Below are 25,048 nucleotides of genomic sequence, written 5' to 3'. Positions count from 1 at the left end.
CTACTTTGATGAACAGAGAAAAGTCCAATCCCAATTACAGTGGGTAGGGAAAGTATTCAGACCCCCTTCAATTTTTCACTCTTTGTTATATTGCAGCCATTTGCTAAAGTCATTTAAATTATTTTTTTCCCTCATTAATGTACACACAGCACCCCATATTGACAGACAAAAAAAGAATTTTTGAAATTGTTTTAGATTTATGGTCCTAAGTATTCAGACCCTTTGCTCAGTATTTAGTAGAAGCACCCTTTTGAGCTAATACAGTCATGAGTCTTCTTGGGAAAGATGCAACAAGTTTTTCACACCTGGATTTGGGGATCCTCTGCCATTCCTCCTTGCAGATCCTCTCCAGTTCTGTCAGATTGGATGGTAAACGTTGGTGGACAGCCATTTTTAGGTCTCTCCAGAGATGCTCAATTGGGTTTTAAGTCAGGGCTCTGGCTGGGCCATTCAACAACAGTCACAGAGTTGTTGTGAAGCCACTCCTTTGTTATTTTAGCTGTGGGCTTAGGGTCATTGTCTTGTTGGAGGGTAAACCTTTGGCCCAGTCTGAGGTCCTTAGCACTCTGGAGAAGGTTTTTGTCCAGGATATCCCTGTACATGCTTCACTGTGGGGACTGTATTGGACAAGTGATGAGCAGTGCCTGGTTGTCTCCACACACTGAGGAGAGGCAAGACACATGAGAGCCCGCATGGAGTTTGCTAAAAGACACCTGAAGGACTCTGAGATGGTGAGAAGTAAGATTCTCTGGTCTGATGAGACCAAGATAGAACTTTTTGACCTTAATTCTAAACGGTATGTGTGGAGACAACCAGGCACTGCTCATCACTTGTCCAATACAGTCCCCACAGTGAAGCATGGCGGTGGCAGCATCATGCTGTGGGGGGTTTTTCAGCTGCAGGGACAGGGCGACTGGTTGCAATTGAGGGAAAGATGAATGCGGCCAAGTACAGGGCTATCCTGGACAAAAACCTTCTCCAGAGTGCTAAGGACCTCAGACTGGGCCGAAGGTTTACCTCCAACAAGACAATGACCCTAAGCACACAGCTAAAATAACAAAGGAGTGGCTTCACAACAACTCTGTGACTGTTCTTGAATGGCCCAGCCAGTGCCCTGACTTAAACCCAATTGAGCATCTCTGGAGAGACCTAAAATTGGCTGTCCACCAACGTTTACCATCCAACCTGACAGAACTGGAGAGGATCTGCAAGGAGGAATGGCAGAGGATCCCCAAATCCAGGTGTGAAAAACTTGTTGCATCTTTCTCAAGAAGACTCATGGCTGTATTAGCTCAAAAGGGGGCTTCTACTAAATACTGAGCAAAGGGTCTGAATACTTAGGACCAGGTGATATTTCAGTTTTTCTTTTTTAATAAATCTGCAACAATTTCAAAAATTCTTTTTTTGTCTGTCAATATGGGGTGCTGTGTGTACATTAATGAGGGAAAAAATTTAATTTAAATGCTTTTAGCAAATGGCTGCAATATAATAAAGAGTGAAAAATTGAAGGGGGTCTGAATATTTTCCGTACCCACTGTAAATCTCAAAAAATAACTGAGTACAAAGGAGAGCTAAGGCAGCCTCAAGAAACAAAGGGAAAGTAAGGTGTTCTGTGTCACACTGTCTATTTCAGGGGTACTCATCTCTGATCCTGGAGGTCCGCAGTGGCTGCAGGTTTTCATTTGTAGTGTGCGGCCGGGGCCTTTGCCCAGCCGGGACGTCTTCACACTGGGAAGACTGGGGGAGCAAGCAAGGCCAGAGCGTTACCTCCCCTGGGACGCTAGATGGCAACCCACTCTCCCAGGTTACTATGGTGCCTCGGACTCCCGCAGGGCTTCAAGGGAGTTGCAGTTTGGTACAGCCCTGTAGGGATCTGGGGTGTGCCGCCAGGGGGCACTGCAGTGGTTCTGCCATCACACCCAGAAGTGCAGCCAGAAATGAGTCATCAAACACCTGGAGCACTTCCGGGTGGGCTATAAAGAGAACCAGCAGCCACCACTACGGTAGCCAGAGTCGGTAGGAGGAGGATGAAGCTTGACGGAGGGAGAGTGAAGGAGAAAGAAAGGGAAAAGAGAAGTATTGGGATTGTGTGTGTGCTTAGTGCTTGGACTGTGTTGTGTCTGTGGGAACGGGGAAGGTGTTGTTCACAGGTGAAGAAAAGAAAATAAAAACATTTATTTGTTTTATAAGTGTGCCTCCCATGTCTGTCTGTGTCGGGTCAGGCGCTAGTATTGTGCCTTTGTCACACATTACAACCAGTTTGGTAATTAGAAGTCAGGCCTGGCAGATAATGAAACTTAGTAATTAATTATATGGCTTGTTAGTGCTTTCATTCTTCCAAGATAACACTATATATATGTTTTGTGGTCCACAACAGGTTTGTACTGCTTGGTTCTTTCCTTTCTCTTTCATTTATTCCAAAGCCTAGTATTACCACTGGTACTTCAAGATGCATACACAAGTTTAAATGGAAACCTGTTAGCTGGACAACTAGTGGCTCCTTTATTATTTATTAATTTTATTTAATTATTTATTAATTGATGGATGGTTATGAAAACATGCAAAAATTAAAATCTTAATGCAGCATTTTAAAACTAAAACTACAATAGGCAATTAAGAGTTCTGAAATGTAACAAATGAGTTAACTAAAATTGAGGCCAAAAAACAAATAGCTTCAATAGTAAATACATGGGTTCTAAATAACAATTTGGTTAAGGCAAAAAACCTACAGCCACTGGGGTCATCCAGAACTAGAACGGAGTACCCCTGGTCTATGTGATGTCTTGTCTTTATTCCAATATGCTCCATATTGATTGGCTGCCAAAATGTGTTGATGATTCGACTGCAGTGCAAGACATCTCAGTATTGTTGTCACACATTGTGAGGGGCTTTTGTAATTTCACATTCTGAAATCAATGTGATCCAGTAGCTGCAGCGGTTAAGTGCGACATACTATCCAGCTCAATATTGTGCATTGTAAGACCAATCTTAAGTTGAAGGAGGTAACCAACCTAGGATGGGATACCAGTCCATCACAGAGCACAATCACCAATACTGTGCCCATTTTATTAAATTATAAAAACTAATCCCAAGATGAATGGAAAACCATCCATCCATTATCCAACCCGCTATATCCTAACTACATGGAAACTATCACAGGTTATTTATAGACAACCCCGAAAATGAATTTAGACTGTCATCTATCTTTAGTCACTCATTTATAGTATACTGTGAAAAAATCTTGAAAGGTCATGTAAACTCTACTGTCATGACCTCACAAGTCAATAAGCACAAAAGGCACGAAAGTAACAAAATACTCGAAATGCCCACTAGAGGGGGAAATATTGTCACAAACCCATCTATCATACAAATGCCTACGTAGAACCTTTATAAATAAAAGATTTACTCTCTCTGTAAAAGAGCGAAGCTCCAAACAGCACAAAAGGCACAGCAAGGAATGCTTTAAAAGGCAAAGGCAATCCAAGACAAACAAGTCCCAATCATAAATCCAAAGAATAGTCAAGAAACAGAGCACATATGTTAAAAATCCAGTTATACACAAAAGCACAAAAATAGTCACAATAGAAAAATTACCATTACAGGAGCACATTCAATGAACTGCAAGGGACTTTGGGTTGTCTCCACGTTTATAGGGCTGAGTCCTGGTGATGAGCAGGTGGCCAGACCTCTTGGGGAACCACCCAAAATACAAATGGTGCACAACAGGATACACATGGACATAAAGAGACTAATCAATACTGTTAACATAAAAATGAACACAATTAATATAAAAAATAGACTATAAACTCCATCCCCTTTGCCAGTCTTAAACACAAAATTTACAACCTGTACTCAACTGTGCTGTCATTACTTGTTATTTCCGTCTAACTATCGATTGTTAACTGTGAGTAAGTTACCTTCTTATTTGATGCTTCAATTTGCTTTTGCTTTTCAGCTGCAAGATGTAGGAGTTCAGCCTGGTGGGCCACCTGTACAGACTCAAGTTGTCTTCTAAAAGCATCGTCCAATGAGCGAAGCTTCTCAACTGCAGCCCTTAAGATGTCAAAATGCACACAAGAGAATATTAATTAATAGTGCAGGATTTTTAAGAATTATTAATATCAATTAATTTTTGTTATCCACTCAACTTCACATGTGACACAGAGTAAATAATATTCTGTTACACCCAGTTTGTCAAGACAATTGCATAAATATTAATCTATTGGCAATTTCTTTATTTTTTATTTTTTATTTTTATTAATTTTATTACAATCCAAAAATAGCAATCAAGTTTTTACAAAAAGAAAAATAGAGTTAAGAACAGATCGATCCCCACCCTTGAGAGAGAGAGCAAGCCAAACGGCATAAAAATTTTACAGCTTTTAAACATACCTAAATTAATAAATTCTCTATGCTTCATGAACTTATTTTAAAATATTACTGATTAGATCCTGCCATGTTTTGAAAAAACGTGTGTACGGATCCTCTAACTGAGTATTTGATTTTTTCCAATTTCAAATAATATAACACATCAGTTTCCCACTGACTTAAAGAGGAGAGTTTGGTTCTTCCAGTTTATCAGAATAAGTCTGCATGCCAGAAGTGTAGTGAATGCAATCACAATTTGTTTGTTCTTCTCCACTTTAAGCCCCTCTGGAAGAACCCCAAACACAGCTGTTAATGGGTTAGGAGGGATTGTGAGTCCAAGGCTATCTGAAAGGTAATTAAAATTTTTGTCCAGAATAATGTTAATTTGGTGCAGGCCCAGAACATGTGACCTAGTGAGGCTGGAACTAGTTTGCAGCGTTCACAGGTTGGATCATGCCCTGGATACATTTTGAGAGTTTTAGTCGAGACAGATGTGCTCGATAAATAATTTTAAGTTGTATAATTGTATGCTTTGCGCATATGGAGCTCGAGTGAATTCTCTGCATTGCTACTTTCCACTCCTCTTCTGATATATTAATTGAGAGATCTTTTTCCCAGTGTCCTCTTGGATCTTTGAAAGGGAGGGATTGTAAAATGATTTTATATATTGCAGAGATGGAGTCTAAGTCCTTGAGATTGAGCAATATTTTTCCAGCATGGATGAGGGTGCAAGATGAGGAAAATCTGGAAGGTTCTGTTTAACAAAGTTCCTGATTTGAAGATAGTGAAAGAAATGTGTAGCTGGAATGTTAAATTTGGAATGTAATTGTTCATAGGAAGCAAAGACGTTGTCTATATAAAGATCTCTAAGTTAATTCCAAATTTTTCCAGATATTAAAACTGCATATCTTTGTGAAGGTTGAAAGAGGTGGTTCTCTTGCAGGGGTGCCACAGAAAGAAACTTCGTCTTAAAATGCTTTCTACATTGGTTCCAGATTCTAAGTGAGTGGAGCACAATTGGGTTATTGTATATTGCCGATAATGTGTGTTTATTGGAGCGCATAGCAGGGAATACAAAGAAGTACTGCAGGATTTTACTTCTATTGCGATCCAAGCCTGTATAAGTTCTTCTATTTGTGTCCAGGTTCTTATCGCCTGTATATTTGCTGCCCAGTAATAAAACTGGAAGTTAGGTAGAGCCATGCCACCTTCTGCCTTTTGTCTTTGTAGGGTCGCTCTTTTGATGCGTGGATGTTTTGAATTCCAAATAAATGAGGTTATTGTTGAATCTAATTGCCTAAAGAATGATTTATTAATGTATATTGGGATGTTTTGAAATAAAAAAAGGAGTTTAGGAAGAATATTCATCTTAACAGTGTTAATTCTTCCAGCTAATGTGAGATGAAGGGTTGACCATCTATGCAAGTCTTGCTTAATTTTTTCCATGCAGGCGGAAATTTTGTTGATAAAGAGCTTTATGTTTACTTGTGATGTTTACCCCGAGGTATTTAAACTGTTCTGCAATGATAAAAGGTAGGGTGTCTAATCCAATATTATATGCTTGAGAATTCACTGGAAAGAGTACAAATTAGCAATTTCTTTTAATAAACTCTATACACAGTGTCGAGGTTTCACATTTTATTGTTACAGAACATTGAATCACGGTGGATTTAATTTGGCCTTTTTGACACTGATCAACAGAATAACATTATTTAATGTCAAAGTGAAAACAAATTTCTGCAAAGTGATCTAAAGTAATTACAAAAATGAAACACAAAGTAATTGACTGCACAAGTGTTCATCCCCTTCATGTCAATATTTAGTATATGCACCTTGAGTCTGTGTGCACAGGTCTCTCTCTCTCTCTCTCTCTATCAGCTTTGCACATCTGCACTCTGCCATTTTCCTTCATTCTTCTTTGCATATTTGCTCTGTCAGGTGTCATGTTGATTGTGAATGAACACCTTTTCGAAGTCCAGCCACTCCAAGACCTTAATATTGTTCTTTTATGCCATTCATGTATTATTTGAAAACAAAACTTTTCCTAAGGCACAGTTTTTTTTTGCCAGACTGCACCAGGTTTTTCTCCAGGATGTCCCTGCATTTTGCTACATTCACTTCCCACTTCCCAGTCCTTATGCACTTTCCAAGGACTGCTGCAGAGAAGCATCCTCACAGCATGATGCTACAACTATCGTGCTGTACAATGGAGATGGTGTGTGTTTGATAATGTACTGTACAGTGTTTAGCTTGCTGTTTAGTCTGATGGCCAAAAGTCTTAATTTTAGTCTCATCAGAACCATAGAACCCACTTCCAGGTGACTCCAGGGCTACATGGGATAAATTATGAGGAAAGATTAAAAGAACTGAGCCTTTTCGGTTTAAGCAAAAGAAGATTAAGATGAGTGTGGCGGATGCCTGGGGGTCCTGGCCAGCCGGGACGCCTGGAGGGACCAGGAGAGGAGCAATACCTTCACCGGGCCACGAGAGGGCAGCCGTCCTGGTCTGCATGGGAGCCATGGGAACAAATCTTGGAAGCTCAACCCAGTTGGGGCCTATGGTCAACACCAGGGGGCGCCCGGATAATTAAGGAACCATGGAAGGCAGCAGAAGAAAGTGCTGCAGGAAAAAGAATCCAGGTACGCCCGGAGTGCTTCCAGGTGCAGGAGCAGCACTTCCATCACACCAGGAAGTGCTGCTGGGAGAAGTCCAGGAAGCACCTGGAGCACATCCGGGTTGATTTATAAAAGAGGTCATCTCACTCCATTCAGGAAGCTGGAGTCGGATGGAAGAGGACAGAGCTTGCCTGGGAGGAGTTGGAGGCAATAGAGAGGAGGAGAAGTCTGAAGGACAGTTTGATGGTGATTAGTGCACTGTAATATTGTGTGGTGCAAAAAACATGTGTGTTTTCGGACATTCTGTGTCTGCCTGTTTGTGTCCAGGTCCAAATATTTCCACAGGAGACAAGATTGAAGTGTTTACAATTATTAAGGGAATTAGTCCAGTGGATTGAGACGGAGACTTTAAACAAGGACACGGAGACACGCTTGGAAACTTGTTAAGGGTGAATTTCGCACAAACATTAAGAGGTATTTCTTTATGCAAAAAACAATAGGCCATTGGAATAAGCTACCAAGCAGTGTGGTGGACAGTAGGACTGTAGGGTCTTTGAAAACTCGACATGAATATAGAAGTGGAAGGACTGTTAAACTTTGTTGGGTTGAATGGCCTGTCATCATCTAGATTGTTCTAATTAAAGTTTAGTATTACCAATTAACCTGATCCTGTTTATTATTTTCTGTGGTCGGCTGGTAACCTGCCCAGGGTTTGTTTCCTGTCTTGCGCCCTGTATTGGCTGGGATTGACCCTGTAGTTAAGATATAGCGGGTTTGGATGGATGGATGTTTATTATTTTATTTAAAATTATTTATGATTTATTTAATAATTATAAATGAGGTCAATATAAATGTGTAATATTATTGGAACATCTGGAAGACATTCAAATCTGGATATCACTAAATTTTCTTAATCTAAATGACAAAAAAACAGATTGTGTGTTTTGGACCTTCTGATCTAACTTGTGCTCCAGAAATTAATCAGCCCTTTGACAACCTACTGCAAATGCTTTGCAAAAAATCTTGGTGCGATTTTTGATAATGCCCTTAAATTTGATAAACAAATTAACTCCATTGTTAAAGCCTGTTTCTGTCAGCTCAGGGTATTAAGCTAAGGTCAAAACCTTTCTTTCTATACATAATTTTGATACATTAATTCATGCATTCTTGGCTTGACTAATGCAACTCATTATACATTTGAGTTAATCAGTCATCGCTTGCTTGTCTTCAGCTAGTCCGGAACGTTGCTGCCAGGCTTCTAACAGGCACTCAAAAGCAGAATCGCATCACACAGGTCTTAGCTTCTCTTCACTTGGTTCCTGTTTGTTACAGGATTGAGTCTAAAAGTTTGTTTTTAAGTCCCTGAATGGTGGGAATTACCTTACTGTCTTCTTACACCCTTACTCTCCTTCACAATCACTGAGGTCCTCAGATCAAAACTTATTGGTTGTTCCAGGTTCTAGTTTAGAGGGGACTGTGCTTTTGCAGTAGCTGTCCCTAAGCTTTGGAACAGTCTGCCTTCTTATATTAGGTCAGCACCAACTTTGGTCAATTTTAAATACAGTCTAAAGTCTAAAGCCAATGTTTTTGCCTTAGCTTTTTAAACTTGTATGCGAGTATTTTTTGGGTATGCTTAGTTTACTGTATATTATATATGAATGTTTTGCTGTAGTTATGGAAGATGCACAGCACATTAGTTGACTTCTGTTGCTTTAAATGTGCTCTATAAATACAACTGATTTGACTTGACTTAATATATTAGTAATTATGAGGTTCAGAGCTCCCCTGTAATACAATGGCGATGCCTTCTCTCATGATGATACTTCTAAATTGATGCGTCCTGCCCTTTTAATTAGGGTGAATGAGCAAATGCGCAGTAACCTCTTTGCACTGAGAAGCTTTAAAACTGGCTTTAAAATAACAAGCAGATAAAAAAGCAATAATAAACATATATATTTTTTTTTAAAAAAAGTACCTTTCTTTTTGACGGGATTGTTCTTTTTCCTCCAAAAGTTCCTTTTCTTTGGCATCAAATTTAGTTGCGATTTGCCTTACTTGGGCTTCCAATTGGGTAAGCTCATGATGGGTTTCTTGAAACTTTCTTTTCATGGTAGTTTATGAAACAAAATTTAAAAAAAAAATTTAATATTATGCAGTATTACATAGATATAAAAGATGGAAATGATGATCTGCTGTGGGAACTCCTAACGGGAGCAGCCAAAAGAAGGAGAAGAAAACTATTTGCCCCCTTCCTGATTTCTTATTCTTTTGCATGTTTGTCACACAAAATGTTTCTGATCATCAAACACATTTAACCATTAGTCAAATATGACACAAGTAAACAGAAAATGCAGTTTTTAAATGATGGTTTTTATTATTTAGGGAGAAAAAAAATCCAAACCTACATGGCCCTGTGTGAAAAAGTAATTGCCCCTTGTTAAAAAATAACCTAACTGTGGTGTATCACACCTGAGTTCAATTTCCTTAGCCACCCCCAGGCCTGATTACTGCCACACCTGTTTTAATCAAGAAATCACTTAAATAGGAGCTGCCTGACACAGAGAAGTAGACCAAAAGCACCTCAAAAGCTAGACATCATGCCAAGATCCAAAAAAAATTAGGAACAATTGAGAACAGAAGTAATTGAGATCTATCAGTCTGGTAAAGGTTATAAAGCCATTTCTAAAGCTTTGGGACTCCAGCGAACCACAGTGAGAGCCATTATCCACAAATGGCAAAACATGGAACAGTGGTGAACCTTCCCAGGAGTGGCCGGCCGACCAAAATTACCCCAAGAGCGCAGAGACGACTCATCCGAGAGGTCACAAAAGACCCCAGAACAACCTCTAAAGAACTGCAGGCCTCACTTGCCTCAATTAAGGTCAGTGTTCACGACTCCACCATAAGAAAGAGAATGGGCAAAAACGGCCTGCATGGCAGATTTCCAAGACGCAAACCACTGTTAAGCAAAAAGAACATTAGGGCTCGTCTCAATTTTGCTAAGAAACATCTCAATGATGGCCAAGACATTTAGGAAAATACCTTGTGGACTGATGAGACAAAAGTTGAACATTTTGGAAGGCAAATGTCCCGTTACATCTGGCGTAAAAGGAACACAGCATTTCAGAAAAAGAACATCATACCAACAGTAAAATATGGTGGTGGTAGTGTGATGGTCTGGGGTTGTTTTGCTGCTTCAGGACCTGGAAGGCTTGCTGTGATAGATGGAACCATGATTTCTACTGTCTACCAAAAAATCCTGAAGGAGAATGTCCGGCCATCTGTTCGTCAACTCAAGCTGAAGCGATCTTGGGTGCTGCAACAGGACAATGACCCAAAACACACCAGCAAATCCACCTCTGAATGGCTGAAGAAAAAACAAAATGAAGACTTTGGAGTGGCCTAGTCAAAGTCCTGACCTGAATCCAATTGAGATGCTATGACCTGCATGACCTTAAAAAGGCGGTTCATGCTAGAAAACCCTCAAATAAAGCTGAATTACAACAATTCTGCAAAGATGAGTGGGCCAAAATTCCTCCAGAGCGCTGTAAAAGACTCATTGCAAGTTATCGCAAATGCTTGATTGCAGTTATTGCTGCTAAGGGTGGCCCAACCAGTTATTAGGTTCGGGGGCAATTACTTTTTCACACAGGGCCATGTAGGTTTGGATTTTTTCCCTAAATAATAAAAACCATCATTTAAAAACTGCATTTTGTGTTTACTTGTGTTATATTTGACTAATGGTTAAATGTGTTTGATGATCAGAAACATTTTGTGTGACAAACATGCAAAAGAATAAGAAATCAGGAAGGGGGCAAGTAGTTTTTCACACCACTGTATCTGTACAATACATACCTCTTTTCTTTTAGAAGATCTTCAATTTCTGCTTCCTTATCTTCAAGATGCTGTTTTAATTCTTCTTTTCTTTCAGTTAATCTATCCACCCTTGCTTGTAACTGTTGAATGTGTTCATTTTCATTTTCAAGCTGTTCTTGAAGAGACTTCTGAGTCTGCAAATGTTCTTCTCTAAGTTTCCTAATCTGCCCATCCCTTTCTTGCAGGGCCTTTGTAAAGACACAGGAAACATATTAATGAATGCATTAACAACAACTTTAATAAATTAATCTAATACAGAATTTAGATGTATGCACACAAATGCTTGTATATGTGGGTACACATTTGGTAAAGATGTAATTTACATTTATTTTTAATCTGAATTTAACATTGCAAAAAAAAAAAAACTAAAAAAAGTAGTGTGATCATCATATTGAAGATGAACTATGAAGTTTGTTGATCATGAAATTCTTAAACCACCGTCCCAATATGGAGGTTTTAACACACAGTTAATTAGCAGTAAGGCACTTTGGATTTCTTTAAACTGGCATGCCCAGTCGTCTTCATGAGAAGTCTCAACTCATACATGTTGTACATAGTAAGATACTCTGGGATTTGTTTTTTAATCTAACTGAAGACTTTCTTTCCATAAACAAGTCATGTCAATATCCTTATATACCTTTAGATATATAAGGGTGTGACATTACTGTAAAGCAGATCAAGGTCCCCTTGAGGGCTATAATATGACCGATTACTGATAATCATGCCATGACCTTAATATTTATAGACATAAAACTGCAGAAAAACTGACATTTTTCTGATATTAGAGAATTAAAGAGATTTCAGTGAAACACATACTGATAAAATCAGTACTGATAGCCTAACTCCTTTATTTACCCAACATTATTTTGGTAGGCATAACTTCTGCATTACCCACATGCTTTGTACACAATTATTACAAACATATAGCGTTTTAAAAAGTATAAACCAATGCACAAGATAATTGCAGTTTACCTCTTTAAGTTTTCTGATTGTTTCAGTTTGATCGTCTATAATTTTTGTCTTAATCTTTAAAGCATTAATATCCTTTTCATTTTGCTTCTTCAATGTCTCTAATTCTGTTGAAAGAACATCAATCCTGGCCTCTAGTCTCCCTCTGTCTTGAGCAAGTGAAGCACCTAAAATATATTACAAAATTTTCAAATAAAAGAAAAACTTGTTTATTTTGTGATTGAATTTAAACAAGCTTGTCTAGAAAGCCCACACATCAGGTTGATAGTAGCTGATATATTCATGAGTCAGAATCCCTAACAGCATCAAGCTGGAAATATACTGAAGGAATATTCCCCAGAAACAATCATTTTTTTTAATATGTTACTTGACCCCAAGTACTTTGTAGCAGTGGCCGAGAAAAAAAAAATCTCATGTGTATTATTGTGGGATTAGTGAGACTCACCACATGGTCAACACTCACACCTTAAACTTAATATGCACACACACACACACACACACAGACAGACACAAAGACATCCATCCTATTCACACAGCTACAGTACATATGAGAGATGCCTAAATGAAAGTCACTCTATGGTATTCCACATTGGGATTCACAATGTACAGGTGTCCCTGAGGCACATGAAGGCTCATACACCTTTTGGTTATATGCCACTTACTATCAAACAATGCCTAACTTCTACTGCACTGTTCATCCTATTGGTGTGATAATCTCCCACACATTAGGTTTTCTATAGTTTTCTTTATTATTTCAACTACTCTATATATAAAGGCAAAAATATAGAAATGGGAAAACAAATTGTGTTATTTATCAAAGTATAATAAAACCAGTAGAAGAAACTATAATAGAAAATATTAATAGATATCAAAGTCTATATGTGTAAAGTCTTAGAAATGTTACTGAGGATCAGCAATGTCAAAGGTGGATGCTGCATTGGGTGGCTTTGATTCAGCAATCTCTGTGATCCATGTGTTACTGTACATTCTCCGACATCCTGATGAAATCGTCTCTTTCTCTTTCTGACATGGCTTCCTCCCTTGCAGGGGTAATTATATGTATCAAAAATACACTTGGGCTTCCAGACCATGTGACATTATGCACATATCATTAACTAGCTATTCTGATGATGAATGGCTCTGCCCAAAAGCTTTGATTCTCATACTTATCAATGCAATCTCCTATTGTCTCACTTTTTTTTTTTTTACCATTATGTTATAAACTGTTCATTTTAAGCTAAAAGAACCATAAATTACTAGGAATGCAAGACACATACGTTAACATTATAGACAATTGGTACAAGAAGACAGAATGTGCGATTATTGATCAACAGGATGAAAGAATGTGCAGATGTACTTAGATAAAATGCTTTCCAGGGTCCTGTAAATTGCTTTTTTTGTAAATTAGTTAGGTAACTAGCTTTCAAGGGTCCTATACATTTCTTTCTAATTTAGTTAGGCCCTTTACAGTTCATCACACTTTGTTTAAGTAAAATTAAAAACTTAGAAAAAGCAGTAGGCAGTTAAAAAAAAATATATATATACATTTTTTTTTTTACGTAAAACGATTTTATTTACTTTATTTATAAATGCACTAAAAAGCAAAAATATTATTTTTCTTTAACTACAAATTTCGTCTTATCCTCCCTGTGTGGAGTTTGCATGTTCTCCCCGTGTCTACGTGGGTTTCCTCCGGGCACCGAAAGGTTAGGTGGATTGGTGATTGTAAATTGGCCAGTGTGTGCATGGTGTGTTTGTGTGTGCCCTGCGGTGGGTTGGCACCCTGCATTGGTTCCTGCCTTGTGCCCTGTGTTGGCTGGGATTGGCTCCAGCAGACCCCCCGTGACCCTGTGTTTGGATTCAGCGGGTTAGAAAATGGATGGATGGATGGATGGATATAAATTAATTGATTCAAACAATTTTTGAAACTTGTTTCGCATGGTGGGGAATTACAATGTTGTTGTTTTTTTATATTGTATGATGAAAGTAGCTATTCTGTTAATTGATTGAATTAATTACAGTAATTAATTAATGAATGTGTGCCCCACGATTTTATTTAGCCACATATAATCACGAAAACTGTGGTTAAAGAAACATGTATTTTTGCATTTCAGTGCATTTATAACAAAAGTAAATAAAATCGTTTTACTTAAATTTATTTTTTTATATATTTTATTTTTTACTTTTTAGTTTTTGAGTATTGTGCAAACAATTTTCCTTTAATAATTTTTCATGAACAGGAAGCTTCTTTAAAAGGATCACATAATATATCTTCTTTGCAGAATTCATTTGAATACTAAAAAGAATTATATTTTGGTCTCTATTTATCTGTTCAGGCTCTTATGGGATTAGCACTCGGTTGCTGCAAAAAAAAAAAAACATCGACAAAATAACGGCAAGCTTATGCCAAAACTTCCTCACTGTGATCATCAAGGCTACTTCTTCACAAGAGTAAAGTCGGCACACTGGAAGTCCACTCACTGGGAGAGGCAAGTGGGAGCAATCCGATGCGCCGCTAACTTGCTTGCTCCTATATCTCACTATATTCTCTCTCCGTTATTGTTGTGTTTGCGTTAATTGGAACTGCATAACCATTAATTATGGTGAAATTTGGATTTGACAGATTATTGTATCATCATCGATACTGAACACGTATGCAAAATTTGAAGAAATTTGCTTTGCCAAAAGTGGGTTTAAAATCAGTTGCAAGATTTGACCCAGACAAACAAACAGACAGAGGAGTCAAATTAAATAAAACTGTTCAAAAAGATGATTTTATCCTCCAGGCCATTCATGCAGCATGGAGAGAAAAAAAAGTTATATATAACAGAAACTAAGAGTGACCAATCCTGTACAGTGGTAGATGATATGGAAAACGTCATTGGGGGGAAAAAAGAAAAAAAAAATTAACGTAATTCTTATCACATAATAAGTTATCGTGTCAGTTATCCAGTCATATGCTGAAATGAGCATGGGAAAGGCGCTGTATAAATAAAATATATTATTAATATTAAAATGAGCAAAATGCATGCTCTTTTGTAAAAAATGTTATTAAAATATATACTTCCAGAATAGTCCACGCACAACATAGACAGGAAACTAAAAGCCTTATGGGATTCATGTTGTGAATTGAAGACAGTGACCTAGGCCAACTAATGTGGGGCAGTCTGTTTCAAAAACCCGCCTTCTTTATTCATCGTCACTGCATTTTATACATTGTACTTTTGGAACAAAATTCATTGATTGTCAGCTCTCAAGCAAACAGAGTCCACCCCCACAACTAAAGTCAAAATGAAAACTGTTTGTATTATAATAAAAGAACAAAGCAAATATATTGTTTCCAAACTGTTGGAGATCATCAGTGAATTCATCTAACTTTAACAGTAAACTTATTATTACAGTAAATTAGAACAAATCATCAAAACTAAGTAAAGTCTGAAATGAAGAAGCATTTCTATTTTTACATTCCATCATCAATCCATTTCATAAACCTAGATTTTGCCATTTTTGGATCACAGGGAGTTGCAGTCCATTGTTTATAAGGTTGTGTTGTATATTAAATTTTAAATATTTTGTTTGACTTTGACAATAATTAATCTAGAGACCAGTAATGGTGCACTACACAATACCGTGCAGTGGATACACTTGACTAGTTTTCAGACTGTATCTCTACACGTTTAGCATTCGTTTGCTCAGAGGTTGATGCATTTCTCTGGTGCAGATTTTCTTTTCTCCACCCGAGCGTCCCACTTCTTCTCTTCTTTCATCGGCATCTTTTCACGTTAATTAAAACTGATTAAGTCAGTGTTTGTGTTGCAATTACTTAGTAAGTTTTCCTTAATTTTTCACTTAAGCTGGCACTCAAGTCTTCAATCTGCCTCCAGAATGATTTAAGATATGAAGAGGTGGGGGAAGTGACGGCGAAAGAGGTACAGAATGAGAATGGCGCCCGTATGCATGCACTGCACGGCCGCCCTGCTGCAAGCTGCTGAGAGTTGATTCTACAATAAAATAAAATAAAAAGAGGAATAACTTTGGAGGTCAATCATCACCCTGAAAGCGGATAGTGGAAGTCACGTAGTATATGTGTACCAAATTTCAGGTCAGTAGGTCAAACGGTTTGCAAGCTACAAGTGATTTAAAATCCTGGACAAAAAGGGCAGCCACGGTAGTGTATTATATAAGAAGACAATACTATGCAGTACATCATACAAAGTGACGTGCCTGCCAGATTATCACAGGTTGAAGCTTATACTAAATTATATTTGGAACACTACCCATCACAGTTTAGGAAGTAATATTAATAATACATTTAATTTATATAGCACCTTTCCCATGATCAAAGCGCTAGAATTCTTATGTGTTTATATGATTATATTGTTGGAGAAAACAATTCTCAACATACTTCTCAGAGCTCATACCTTTGTAACTAAACACAATCATTAACTCAATCTCCTGATTGTTCAGTTTCCTTCATAAGGATATTGCAAGCGTCTGAGCTGCTGCATTTTTCTTTTCACTTTTACTCTTGAAGATGAGTTGTGGCATTGAACAGATTGTTTCAAAATTAACTGCAATTATCTTGTTCGAAAAAGCTTAGGCAATCTTCTTGAAACCTCAAAAACAAGTGGTGATGAGATCAGCATGACATTCTGGCAGCAGAATCTGTGAACCGCCAGTAATTAGGATAAGGTATTGATCATTCAATCAGCTCCAAGATTTAATGACTGCTGTTTCTGTTTTAAAAGTGAAAACAATTAGCAACAGTTTAAGATAGCGAGTGTTATTAAACGGTACATTCTTTTGATCTAGGGAGATATGTGGTGGGAAAGATTACCAATAATCTGTAATGAAAACAGACATTATAGAAAACTACAATTATCCACATGTTGAAATGGCTTGTTTTGATAGGTTGCAGGTACAGGGCTTTGAAATGCAGTACTTGGCCCTCAGAATTAAAATGCCCTGTTATCAAACACTCTGGCAGCACGTAAGAGGTAACGGCTTAGTTGTCCATCACGATGCAACTATATAACATCTTTTTACCTTGATGGGCTAACTCTTGCCCCCAGATTCTTCTTTCTGCTCTCAGACCTTCAATTACAGACTCCTGAGCAGTTAGCTGTGAAATAAGCTTCGATTTCTCCTGCTTCAGCAATTCAACTTGAACATGTTTTCCTTTGTTATCCTCGGATGAAGATTCCAGTGACCTAATGCGATTCTATAAAGAACAAATAAAAGATACATTTTAGACACAGTGAAACTGTATCATATTAAAATGCCATATAATTAATAGATTGGTTAAGAACTAAAGACAACTTCCAGATTGTAGCAATGCATTTAAGTGGATGAACTCGGAACATTTGTTAAGAAGCTACAATGCTGGTCAAAAGTTTTAGAACACTTCCATTTGTCTTTAAATTTAATCAGTTAAAAATGCAATGAATGACCTAAAATGGTGAAAAGGTAAGTGGTACACTCACAGGTTTAAATTTAATGTTTAGGTTAGCAAAAATGGAAAAAAGTACATTTCAGAATATTATAAATGGCCCTCCTTCAGGGAACAACTAATAAATTACAACCTATAGATGTTCTGCAACAATTAAAGTAAATTAAGCCTTGCAGGCTGAAGCAAACAATTTGCACAGGTGTCCCAAATTCTGTTGATTACTTAAAAACACTCTGTCTGCAAAATTGGAACAGACTGCATTACTACACCCTTTGAAGTACTACTTGGACAATATTCCAGTGATAATGGCCAGAAAACAGCAATTAACAAATGAACTGAGACAGAGCATTATTACCCTTAGAAGGGTAGGTCTTTCATTTAGAGAAATTGCAAAACAATTCAAAGTGTCAGTGAGTACAGTGGTGTCCTACACAATCCAACGCTAATTGGAAACTGAAAGAAACTCTGAAAGGAAGAGATCTGGCAGATCCAAAGTTACCACCCAATCAGAAGACAAGTTTCTGAGTCGCCAGTTTGCGTGATCACAGGCATCCGACAGCACTACAGCTTCAAGCACAGCTTAACAGTGCAGGTCGAAAAAAGAAAGTCTCAGCTTCTACTATGAGGGGGAGACTTTGTGCTGCAGGTTTCACAGGATGAGTGACAGTAAGAAAACCAATCCTTAAAGGACAAAATAGGGTATTGGAATAACAGCTGTAGACTACTGCAGACAAGAAGACAGTCTTATGGACCAATGAATGCAAATTTGAAATCTTGAGTTCTTCACACAGGGTGTTTGTATGCTGTCAAGGTGGTGAGAGGATGGTTCCCCAGTGTGTGACACCAACTGCCAAATATGGAGGAGGAAGTGTGATGGCCTGGGCTTCTTTTGCTGGAGGCAGAGTTGGTGACTTGTGCAGAGTAACTGGAATTCTGAATCAAAGGGGTCCACATTTTAGCTGTTATATCAGCAAAAGGTGGCTACTTTGACAAATCAAAAATTTGAATAAAATTTCATACACTTAATGATTCCTTGACTTGTTTGTTTTATTTGCCATTGTTTATTTGCTCTATGCACTGATTTCATGAAACATTAAGACATTAAATTGCATGCTTTTGCATAAAAACTGAGGCATTCCAAAATTTTTCACCAGTATTGCAGAATACTTCACTTAATGGCAATTTCTTAATAGGTATCAGTCACTACCACCAATAGCTGCCATTTAGTCATCCTCTATATTCATATTCACCAATTTCAAAGTGTGGTTAAGGAAGAGACAATTGCATCAAAGCACTAATTCATGTAAGGTATGATTTAATCCTGTATTACACTCTAGTCATTTGTAAAATGAAAAAAATGACAATTATGTGGCTGCTTACATATTGAGGAAATACCTTAAGTTCTGACACTGCCTCTTGTTTTGACTTCATCAATTCAGTGATTCGTGCATTCTGTTCTTTCACCATTGCTGAAAGGTCTTGAATCAAGTTAACTGACTGTTTCTCCTTTTGCTGAGTCTTAGACAAGGTGTTCTTACATTCTGTCAACTCCAGAGAAATGTGGTCAAAGCTGTCCTTGACCTGTTTAAAAATAAACAATTATAAGTATAGTCACACACAAAAGGACTACAACAAGCAGGAGGTGCTAAAGCATTTACAATGGATATAAACTGTCTAAATATGAAACTTCAATTACGTTGATGTAATGGATGAAAAACACACAATGTCAGACCTTTTTCATCTTTAATAAAATCTTTCAAACAATATTATTTAAATGAAAAAAAGGGTAATTTTACCCACGCATTTAAAAGGTGACCCTACCATGAAGTAAATCAGAAGGCAGCATGGCTCTACCTAATTTTCAACTTTATTTCTAGGCGGCAAATATACAAGCTATAAAAACCTGGACACTGACACAAATAGATGAACACACACTACCTTGATCTGCAATAGAAATGAAACCCTGCAGTACTTCTTTATATTACTTGCTTTGTACACCAGTAAATACAAGGCATCATCAATATACTAACAGCCCAATTGTCCTGCATTCACTCAGAATATGGAACCAATGTAGGAAGCCCTTCAAACTTTATCTGTGGCACCTCTACATGATAACCACCTTTTTCTAACCTCTCGAACTTACACAGTTTTGAATGTTTGGAAAACGAATGGGATTAAATCATTTAGAGATTTGTATATAAATAATGTCTTCGCATTCTATGGACAATTACACTCCAAATTTAGTTCCCCATCAATACAATCTTTCCACTATCTCCAAATTAGAAACTTTGCAAAACAAAATCTGCCCAATTTTCCTCACCTCCGATATTGATCAGTCTTGGGGACTCAGACAGCATTTCTATAATATATAAAACCATTTTAAAGTCCCTTTCATTTCAGAAAAGAAGTGGAAGGCAGCAATGCACAGAATTCACTCGAGCTCCATATACGCAAAGCGTTCAATTACTCAATTCAATCTTTATCAAGCACATCTGTCTCATTTAAAATTGTCCGAAATGTTTCCAGGCCAAGATCCAACACGCGAACGTTGCAATCGAGCTCCTGCTTCACTAGGCCACATTTTTTGTGCCTGCACCAAATTAACATCGTTCTGGACCAAAATTTTTAAATGCATATCAGACAGCCTTGATGTCACAATCACTCCTAACCCATTAACAGCTGTGTTTGGTGGACTCCCAGTGGGCTTAAAGTGGAGAAGAACAAACAAGCTGTAATGGCCCTTACTTCACTACTGACACGCAGACTTATCTTGCTCAACTGGAAAAATCCTAACCCACCTCTTTTAAGTCACTAGATTTGAATTTAGTTTTGTTAAGTTTTGACTTGATTGTATGGAATGTTATATTTTTTAATAAATTCAATAAAAGATAAATAAAAGAAAAAGGATAATATTTAGAAAATAAATAAATAAATCTATACTAATAAAAGGCAAAGCCCTCACTGACTGACTGACTGAATCACTCACTGACTCATCACTAATTCTCCAAGTTCCCGTGTAGGTAGAAGGCTGCAATTTGGCAGGCTCATTCCTTACAGCTTCCTTACAAAAGTTGGGCAGGTTTCATTTCGAAACTCTACACGTAACAGTCATAACTGGAAGCTATTTTTCTCCATTTACTGTAATGGAGTTGAGCTCGAAAGCCGTGGGGGGTGGAGTTTCGTGTGACTTCATCACGCCTCCCACGTAATAATGTGAACTGACTGTCAATGCAGTGCGCAGAAAACCAGGAAGAGCTCCAAAAAGCGCTGAAGAAAACATGCATTATATAATTGAGAAGGCAGCGAAACAATAAGAAGCGAGCGAATGACATATACAACCATATTCATGAGTGCTGCTACTTCGGAAACAAAGCAAGGTGTAAACCTAAAGTTTAAATTAAGTTCATAGACAGGCTGCCGCTGGCGTTTGTCATGCCCACGGGTAATGTGGGATACAAGTTTAATAAAACACGCAGAATATAAACGAGAGTTTTGATCACTTTGTAACTAAGTTAAAATTGCACGTGAAGGGCTGTGCTTATGCAAATTCCGAGAGACTGTGTTTGTGGGGGATTGATAGTTAAGGCGGGTGGGGGAGTCACGTCATCATCTCCCCTCCCATTCACCTCATTTCGCTCTGAGCTGAGCTCTGCAGCTAACGCACGCAGTGTTACGGAAGCGACTTTGTGCCGATGCCACCAAATACTCACAGAAAAATCCACAAGTTAATCCACACGCTGTCTCTACAGTTTCTCTACACTGAATCCTCCAGGCACTACTTACAAAAGGTTACATTGACAATCGTGTTACGTTATTTTTAAAATGTTTCCTTTTCTTAGCACAAGCACAGCTGAGAAGCTTCGATGCATGTGCTCCATAACGCGTTAAAAAATTACGCATTTAATCACACTTTGCAATACAAGCAAAGGGGAACTTCTCTCAATGCATGATTTCCTGGTACACCGATTACATTGATCAGCGCTTCCTGATTCATTTTATTTTCGCACCCCCTTGGTTTGAGAAGAAGTATGAAAAAATATGAGTTTAACACAGAAAAACAGATCACCAATTGAAGCTTTATGAATAATCGATTCGCCATCAATAATTGTTTTGGTAATGGCATACTCAGTGTAATCCTCCTTCCATTGTATAATTTTTCCGCCACTAGCCACGATTAAATGAACAGTAAAAAAGTAAGAGCGAAGCGAGGGCGACTTATTTAGGCAGGCAGGCGAAAGCTCAATAGCTCGAATTTGGATATAAGTAGGTTCTATTTAGTCGCCAGAAATATCTTTGTTAGGAATGAAAGTTGAATTTAGTCTTTAAATTTCTATGGTAAAGAAAAAGTTATGCAATGATGACTACATTTAACTATATATAGTCAAAACTTGATTATATAAAGTCACTGTCGGAATAAAGCCAAAACTTGAATATATAAAGTCAGCGTCGGTATATATAAAGTCAGCGCTGGAATATATAAAGTCAAAACTTGAATATATAAAGTCAGCGTTGGAATACATAAAGTCAGCACTGGAATATATAAAGTCAAAACTTCAATATATAAAAATATAAAGTAAGTGCTGGAATATCCATCCATTTCCCAACCCGTTGAATCCGACCACAGGGTCACGGGGGTCTGCTGGAGCCAATCCCAGCCAACACATATACTCCGATGTTGACTTTATATAATCAGGAATGACTTTATAAATTCCGACGCTGACTTTATATATTCAAGTTTTGACTTCATATATTGTGACGCCGACTTTATATATTCACAAAATCAATTTATTTGCCTGTTTGGCACCCCATAGTATATGTGTGTGTATATATGTACACATGTATGTGTGTGTGTGTATATATATATATATATATATCAGCAACACTCATTGTCAATCATGTTACGTTATTATTAAAATGTTTCCTTTTCTTTTTACTTTTCCAGTGCCAAGCACGTGTATTTTGCTTTATATATATATATATATATATGTGTGTATATATATATATATATATATATATATATATGTGTATATATATATATATATATATATATATATATATATATATGTGTGTGTATATATATATATATATATATATATATATATATATATATATATATATATATATGTATGTATATATATATATATGTATATATATATATATATATATATATATATATATGTATATATATATATATATATATATATATATGTATATATATATATATATATATATATATATATATATATATATATATATATATATATATATATATATATATATATATATAGAGAGAGAGAGAGATATGAGAACAACACTCATATCAATGACAAAACACTTACATTAACAATCATGTTACGTTATTTTTTAAATTTTTCCTTTTTTTTTCATAACTTCTTTAACACACTATTTCTCTGCTGCGAAGCGCGGGTATTCTGCTAGTAAATAAATAAATAGCAATATATAAAAAAAAAAAAAAAAAAAAAAAAAAACATTCCAAGCCTTGGTTGCACAAATGTACTGAAACCTATTTTCTCAAAAATAAAATATTGCCATGATTCACAATATTGCATTATTATGCAATAATTATTTAATTATTTTGCAAAAGAACTGTGTCATTTTACAAAGATACTACCTTCTGCAGTTGGTAATATTGTGTACATGCATGCTCTGGTCGTCTAGTGACAGCTTTTGAGTAAGATGATAAGCATATACATATCAGACAATCAAGTGACAAGAAGGAAACAAAACTTACGGGCATATATTGCTTATTTATATGTGCAGAGGGGTACATTTGATTTACCCAGTTTAGGGTCACAGGAAGCTGGTGAATATCACAGCCGCACTGGGTGCAGTAAGGCAAGAAGCATACGTCATGGATTTTAACATCGGTCCTTTGCTGTGCTCAGTTGTACAGCCAGCCGAAAGAGAGAGTTAGTTCCCTGTGCAATCCAGTAACAGTATCCAGTTATTTGACATAAACATTTTGAAACAGTGTGACCTCGCAGCACAGCAGCCACTGCCTATATCTTGAAACTTTGGGGGTTGAGTTGGCGATGGAAAAGGGGTATGGATGTTATTTACTTCAAAGCACATGAACGACTATACATATTTTGTTAATTGAGAAGTATTACCAATACATTTCCAGTATTCAGTATTAAAACAGGTAATCATATGCTGTTACTCACACTCATTGATACCAATCAAACCACACATACACAGGGAGAGAACATGCCACCTCATGCAGGCCCTGCTGCTGTGTGGCAGGAACGACAGCTCTGTGCTACCACTCAATGTTAAAACACCTGTAATGAATTTACTAAATGTTAATCTGATTAAAACTAAAAGTTTACCTATATCTTTTTATTGTACTTCCTATCACTTGATTGCATGCTACATCAGTGCTTAATCTCTCACTCAATAGTGGTCACTAGACAACCTAAGGACGCGAGTGCACAAGGGTACCAGAAGAAGCTGACAATATCTTTCCAAAATAATGCAATAATTTTGTGCAATAATTCAGTAATTATTGTAAAATAGTGCACTACTTTTGCAAACTAATGAAATATTAATTTTGTTATGAGTGGTGGGAATTACTGTAGATACTCGCGTATTAGTCGATCTCGCAGATAACTCAAGTGTATTTTTAAGCCGAAAATTACGAAATTTGTTATGACCCGCTGTGGTGTTATGGGTCCACAGCTCGTTTAGCAAAGGCCAGTTTTTAAATAAATAATCACCGCTTACGCGGCGGCTTAGCGAGGGGGCATTGGGCCATAGCAAGCCACGAGGTGATCTGCGGTGTGGGCGTTTCTCACCGAGTGCACAGGTGAGGGACTGCCCACATCCGTGATTGTTCCTGTGGCTAATGTGCTGCTATGTCCTCTCTGCATATAAAGAGAAGCGAGAGTCAGTTACAAAGGAAGGAAAAACGGAGTAAAAAAAAAAAAAAAAAAAACAAGGAAGACAAAAAGAGATGGAGGTGGCTGAAGAAAGCAGGACAGAGAGAGAGGGGGGGGTGTGCGAGTGGGCAAACGAGCGCTCGCAGGCAGCTGTGAAGAAGCATGGGTGCTAGGCCAAGTTTTTAAAGGATTGTTTTTCTATTTTATTGATTTTTAAACCTCCAGATTTACTTTATGGATTATTTATTTAATGAAGAGTTCTTTTGAATCACTGCTTACTTTGAACACTGATTTTGATTGACTGTTTTAAATAAAAGCACTGTGCACTGTGCCATTACTCAAATTCTATGGAAAATTGTGTTGCCCCGCGGATACAGCGACCCTGTTTTGTTGAATGAATTTTAAGGCATACATTTTTCGACCTATACGCAAGTATCTACGGTAGCTTTAGTACAAATGTGCAAGAACATTGCCTAAGAAAAGGAAACAAACTTCATTTAAAACTTTTCCCACAGCCACTCTAAATCACCTCAAGTATTTTTGCTTTGATGTTTGACCCTCATTTATCGGAAAAAATTGCACATACTAAACGTATAATTTTTAATAATAATGAGTCAGTCAAACATTAAATCTAAACCACGATATAGTGTGGTGATCAAATGTCGCAGTTGGCAGCATATTGTACATGGTGGAAGTTTTTAACATATTCCACAATGGGACAATGAAGTTTTAGAATCTCAACCTCTGAAAGTCCTGACAAAACTGCATGAGATATTTTGTTATTAACTCTTACACAGCATAACTGCACAGAATTGATCTTAAGGTTATACTGCATGTATTTGAACAATGCGCAGTTTTTTTGGTATTTTTTC

The 25,048-nt window shown here is 37.2% G+C and overlaps 1 protein-coding gene across 3 annotated transcripts in view; it reads right to left on the bottom strand.

Annotated features, from left to right (window-relative positions):
- Positions 1-25,048, bottom strand: part of lrrcc1 (leucine rich repeat and coiled-coil centrosomal protein 1) — a 98,370-nt gene that overhangs the window by 13,071 nt on the left and 60,251 nt on the right. For 2 of the 3 annotated variants that reach the window (XM_039754323.1, XM_039754322.1), the window contains exons 14-19: positions 18,658-18,858; positions 16,875-17,049; positions 11,832-11,995; positions 10,839-11,047; positions 8,959-9,084; positions 3,918-4,053 (exon numbers count right to left, since the gene is read on the bottom strand). In XM_039754323.1, the coding sequence (XP_039610257.1) occupies positions 3,918-4,053; positions 8,959-9,084; positions 10,839-11,047; positions 11,832-11,995; positions 16,875-17,049; positions 18,658-18,858 (1,011 nt within the window). The remainder of the gene's footprint in view (positions 1-3,917; positions 4,054-8,958; positions 9,085-10,838; positions 11,048-11,831; positions 11,996-16,874; positions 17,050-18,657; positions 18,859-25,048) is intronic. The other variant, XM_039754324.1, reaches the window with a different exon arrangement.

The sequence above is a fragment of the Polypterus senegalus genome, chromosome 5, assembly GCF_016835505.1.
Source record: "Polypterus senegalus isolate Bchr_013 chromosome 5, ASM1683550v1, whole genome shotgun sequence".
NCBI classification, from domain to species: domain Eukaryota; kingdom Metazoa; phylum Chordata; class Cladistia; order Polypteriformes; family Polypteridae; genus Polypterus; species Polypterus senegalus.
Note: the sequence above shows the minus strand (reverse complement) of the source record. Positions and strands in the feature narration are given on the sequence as shown.